This window comes from Nymphaea colorata, chromosome 13 (assembly GCF_008831285.2).
Source record: "Nymphaea colorata isolate Beijing-Zhang1983 chromosome 13, ASM883128v2, whole genome shotgun sequence".
NCBI lineage: Eukaryota > Viridiplantae > Streptophyta > Magnoliopsida > Nymphaeales > Nymphaeaceae > Nymphaea > Nymphaea colorata.
Genome location: NC_045150.1, coordinates 16,927,500 through 16,933,365, shown reverse-complemented (window position 1 = coordinate 16,933,365; position 5,866 = coordinate 16,927,500). Strand labels below are relative to the sequence as shown.

Below are 5,866 nucleotides of genomic sequence, written 5' to 3'. Positions count from 1 at the left end.
TGGCAGAAATTTGCACATCCGATTCCTTGTGCGTACACCCAGAAATACATGACATGCACAGTCCGTATATTGTTGGTGCATGAAGTTTTTAAGAGAACATACAGGTATATGTTCTCCCATATCTGCTGTCACAATAAGTAAGTTCAATGTTATAGACAACTTTGGCATGCCCAACCATAATGGGACAATAAGCTTATTGCGGAGCCCATTGTGAACTGGGGGAATTTAACCAATTTGTACTCTATCTGATGACTAGAGAAATAAAAATTTCAGAGAAGAAAGGAAGAAACCCTCGTGGAATTTTGAACAAGACTTGCTTTTTATAAATTCTGTGAACTCGTCATCAATGAGTTTGAATGTGAGGCAGCAAAGAAGCCGGTCCTTCTTCCAAATCGATACCACAAAAGAACTCACCTCCTAGTCACATCATCACCTGCCATCAAGGGAGTGGAATTAGAAAAAGTATCCAAGTTTCTTCTAGCTACAAAAAATGACCTGTACATCTAATAGTATTCTAAATGACAAGATAAACTCAAAGTCAATAATTGTGGGGAAAATATGCACGTCAAGCACTAGAAATATTTTCAACGAACAATTTTACAAGCTGCCTAGAATAAGAATGCCGACATGATACCCAAAGAAAGGGACAAAAAAGAAGAGGCAAAAGTAAGCTTAACTTACAAAAATCATAACAAAAACATATAATTTCCTCCTTCAGAAAGGAAAAACCTCATTGAAGTCACGGTATGCTTTGGAGCACATCTTTTGAACTTAAAAAATCAACAGCAAGTCATGAAGACCATTTTAACTGGACGCAGTGGATTTAGTTATGGACCTATGGTTAATGGGGGTGAAGACAAACTTTTAATTGGAGTTGGAACTTAGCAAAGAACCACCTGCTTGTAGGGGGATGAACTAAGGGAATACCACTCCAACATAATATAGACAGAAATATTGCCGCCACAGGTAATGTTCCCAAAACTCCAAGAATAGAAGAACCAGGAAAGCCCATCAAAGAACTCAAAAACTTGCCAGCTGTGGAATTTTTCCTCCAACTCATTGTTAAATCGTTGATATGCCAAGTCCCATAAAATTTGTCAAAGTTGGAGAAATTTCTGACATTTTTTCCTGGTTCATGTGTTTCCCAGTGCTAGATGCTATGTGGCATTTTTTCTAAGAGAATACTTGCATGCAAAACATGATAATATGCGATTCAGCACTTCACAGGCGCACACCTTATTGTGTTTGACAATAATAACTTCTCTATATGCTATTTTTACATATCACACATCCATGGAACTAAAGCATACGATTTATTTTGTTTTTTTTTTTAAAAAAAAATCTATTGTTTTATGACAAATAGGACAACAATTTAGTTGTATGATGTGATTCTTGTTACTATAATATTTTGCCTCTCAATCATCGCCTTCATGCTTTAACATAGTCACACTTATCTATTTTGAAAATATCCTGAATGTCATCATGAAAGCATCTGGCAATATCTTAAAGGTATCTCAATATTTTTAAGAAGTCATCAAAAAGGAAAATGTGTCATAGTGTTGCAAGATCATCCCAAAATCTCCTGGCATTTTTCCAAGTCTTACAGTAAAAGTCCATTCCCTAACATTTTTAAGCATGTGATTTTTCTAAATTATGCTTCTTCTATGTTTTCAGAAAGCTTTTCTACTTGTTGCTTCATATATTTGCAAAAAAGAAAAGACATTAGACGACCAATTATCTTATAACTTCGTGTATTTTTTATATTTTTTAAGAATTTTCTAGATTTTCCCAAGAAAACACAAATTTTGAAATCACTCCAAGGCAGACCTTGGTGAGAACCAAGAATCATATTGGTGGCTGCTTTAATCACTTCCTGCTAATAATTGCATTCCACCTTATACATCCTTGTGAACGTGGAAGTCTTCTATCTATTTTCTTTCTTTTTACATAACAGTAAAAACATGTTGGGAGGTTCCTTCACTTGAAAAAATCAAGTTTCCTTATGAACAGCATCTAGAATCAACAAAGGTTATAGACAGGAAGCAAGTGTACACTGACAACGGCTTAAGTGTGGGATTTGCTCATAAAATATCCATTGGAAATCTTTGTATATTAGAAAGACAGAAAATGCAGAAACTGATGCACTTGCAAATTGGCTCAACCATATGTTATGACCTATGAAGCTTCTCTTCCTTTCTTTACTCCAAAAAGGAAGTCAAAATTATGCCAAAATATGGATAAGGTTCACCCTTTTGTACACCAACAACAAGATCCGCTATAATAACCTCATTTGTGCCTGTGAAAAATGATCTTTTTAAGTTAACAGAAAACCATTAGGCAATAGTTTCTAAATTTCCTCACTAATCTAGTGGAAAAGGGCCCTGATCCGAATGCCAACAAGACATGGGTATAATCTTGTCATTGATTGATGGATTTGCACAGCAGGGCACAGGGGATAGGCTATTTGACTCTCATCAAACAACAACAGTTTGATGCTCCCTCATTCTCATTTTCGAGGAATAGCTTCCTTGTTTTGTTTTTCTAATTGGTCACAAAACTTCCCTGCCCCCCTTTACGCCCATTTATTTCCTTACTGGACTGCCTCTTTCCTAATCCCCCTTCCCTCCATCTCTAAATGGATGGATCTAATATCCCCCCTACACCACCTCAAATTGTTTGAGATGGGTTCAGTGACAAATATTGGATAATCTTCAGGCAGCTTCCCCTCAATTGCATTATTGATGGTTTAAGCAGATATGACAGCATAAGGAAATAAATGACACAGAAGAAGAGAGATTTTTGTGGGAAAGAAATGCAGAGTGCACACCTACAGAAAAAATGAGCATTCAAGTAACTACTTAAATACAAGAACCTTTCCTGAATACCAACTTCTGCATGGCACTATTTGTAGGTGAACTGACATGACAGCATAAGGAAACACACAGCAACATTGACGGCATTCACACACAAAATAGTAAAGCACCACAGAGCACTGAGACAAAAATATCATCTAGACACAATAATTGCTAACCCACTTGATAAGATAAACCAATGAACATGACCAGACTGCATTTGTATCATCACGAAAATTCAAGCATGACTATATGCTGTATCCACATGTGCTTGCTGGGTATCATGAGAACAGAACATGAAGTGCAATGTTTACTTTCAAATTTTACTGAAAACAAGTAAAGGCCGAGCTAATTAGAGCATCAAATATAGCAGAAAAGGAAGTTTGACAACAAATGTACCTTGGAAAAGACAAAGAATGTGTACCCGCAAAGCCTGCAAACACATTCGAGTAGGACTTGGTCAAGTACGCAAAGTTGGCAACTGGGGGTAAAGCAGCCACCCTTTCACCCCTTCCTAAGAGTGCTCTCAGGTTTAATCTCTGTAAAGTTAACACTGCTCTTGTTTCTCTCCAAACAAATGCAAGAAGCCCCGACTGCAAAGTGAACAAAGCTCCAGGCTTAGAGCCAGGATATCTGAAGCCATATCCATTCGCTATGCCCTCCCCATGATAAGTTTGTGTAATTACTAGAGGAAGGGAATCTCTATCTGTCTCCCATGGGAATGGATCTGATGATGGCTCATTGATGTTCACAATAAACATTGCAGAACCATTTGGATGAAGAACATAATGAGTTCCCTCCAGTATCTTAGTTGCAATGAGATACTTTCCTTCATCGGATTCTTCATAAGATAGCAAAAGGAAGAATAGGGCCTTCCCAGGTTTGTCTTCTGCAGGGCGTCCAGGTGGCCAGCCAAAGGTTCCACCCCATAGGCCTGCATATTCTTGGCCTTCCACTGGAAGTGGTTGGGGCAACTTGTACAATGCAAATCTGTTGTCATGCATGATAGGCCACGCCCGATAGGTAGATAACTTCATTGTGGAAGCATGTAAACTTAGTCCTACAGAACTTCCCGACCTCAAGAACTCATGCAGCTGCACATGCTTACTCTCACTGCTGGAGGAACCATTCTTTAGGATAATGCTGCCATTACTACCCCCTGTAGCTTTCCCAATGATTTGTTTGAAACCGTCTCTGAAGTAGCCAGCAATGGTTCTCTTCTTTGTGTTCTGTGAATTTTCCCTCCCATCAAAAGACAGGTGCTGAGTGATCGAGCAATCAAGATTATTTCTAACCCTTTGCTCCCTACCAGAGTCAATGGCCATTTTATCCCAAGAACCCTTGGACAAACCTGCAGTGTTACACTGACCTCTTATGCAGGAACCCAGTTGAACAGTTTCCTTGCTTGAACTAGAGGAGGCTTGTCCTTCACCCACATTCCCAGTCCTATACATCTGAATAAGTAATGACCTGCGCTCGGCTAACATAACCATATCTTCCTTTATGGTTTCTTTCTCCATTACAAGCTCATCTTCCACCGCCAGGGCATCCCTTGACCGAGGAAACAAAGGATGACTGGCAGAAGCAGGCATTTCCAATCGCACATGATCGGCAACAATCTCCAGTAATCTGCGTCTGTCCCCAAACGCCAATCGGCTAAATGGTACCGAATCATTCCCCTCTGCAACCCTGTGAGACATTGAACGACTTTCTTCCGACCTACAAATCCTTCTTGAAGAATCAGTACCTAGATCATCAATCGTAGCTCTAACAGCATGGGTAGTTATATTCTTTTGAGGTGCTGCTTCTAGTAATAGGACATTACAACGATCATCTATAGCTTTCAAGGAACCAGGATAACAGTAATCCTTATCCCTCTCTCTTCCATGAAGAAAGAAGAGAGGTGAGCCGTCTGAATCGCCGATGATCTCAAAAACTGGAGCCCACAACAAAGGACCATCGAAGCCGAGCGGACCAAGCTCTTGAGGAATTACCCTACATGCGACGACTGACATGAATCCCCACATCACATAGACTACGTTTCCTAGCTCAGGGTTCTGATGAACCCAAATCCCGATCAACGGCTTGACCTTAACAAGGAACCTACAGATCGCCTTGTAAGAATCGACCACCTTTCTCCAGGATATGAAGTCGTGAGCATCAATCAACCCCAATTTCTCGCATTGCATGAACCAAACCTTATCAGAAGCAGCCAGTCCGTTGAGGCTCCGGCAGCAAAGACTCAAATTGCAGAGATCAACGGGGTTCAGCAATCCCGAAACAAGGGCCAAAACGTCTTCTGGAAGAGCTAAAAGCAAGCTCGACCCACAGTTCATGTCAGGATCAATTCCGTGACCTAAAATTCTCCCGCAATCCGGCGACATCGCCGCAGAGTACGAGCTCCCGGGCAATATGCAAGTCATGTCTCACAGCTAAACCGAACTTTAAGCAGGCCAACATGCAAAATTTCACGCACCCATCACGAGAACAGCCTTGAATTCGCTTCAGATTTGATGAAAAGCCGTGAGAACCACCCCAATGTCCGAGCTTTTCACGTCCAATTGATCGACAAAGATACTAAAGAAGGGAGTCTCACTTTCCCCGCACCAAGCAAGCTCAGATTCTGCAATCGTAGTTCCTATCCAGACCCGCTACCAACCTTCCACCTCAGAGGTTCAAACCAGACCGCAATAGAAACTAAAACCGACCGAAGGAAAAAAAAAAGGAATCGAAACGGAAAAAGCCGCCATCGTCCGAGAAAGGATCAACGGAGACTTACAGATCGGAGTGAGTGGGTCGATGATGATTGACCAACTCCGTCAAGGAATCATTCCAACAGTCAGATAACCATAAAAAAAAAAAAGTGAAAAAAGGTAAGAAACCCTAGCATGGCTGCATGATTGGGATCTCATTCCTACTTAAAGGGGAGAGGTTCCCTCTCTCTCCATCTCCCTCCTCTACAGTTCAAGGCTTCTAGAGAGAGAAACAGATACGTCATCACCGAAAATATTCTC

The 5,866-nt window shown here is 40.7% G+C and overlaps 1 protein-coding gene across 2 annotated transcripts; it reads right to left on the bottom strand.

The window, feature by feature from the left end:
* On the bottom strand, positions 1 to 5,866 carry LOC116266921 (F-box protein At5g39450). Of its 2 annotated transcripts, none has more exons than XM_031648421.2 (2): positions 3,252 to 5,866; positions 1 to 433 (listed from the first exon to the last, which is right to left on the bottom strand). In XM_031648421.2, the coding sequence occupies exons 1-2, from the start codon at positions 5,273 to 5,275 to the stop codon at positions 430 to 432; spliced, it is 2,028 nt and encodes a 675-aa protein (XP_031504281.1). In that variant the 5' UTR covers positions 5,276 to 5,866; the 3' UTR covers positions 1 to 429. The 2 variants fall into 2 exon arrangements, with proteins under 2 accessions (XP_031504281.1, XP_031504282.1); XM_031648422.2 differs by having other exon boundaries at positions 3,277 to 5,866.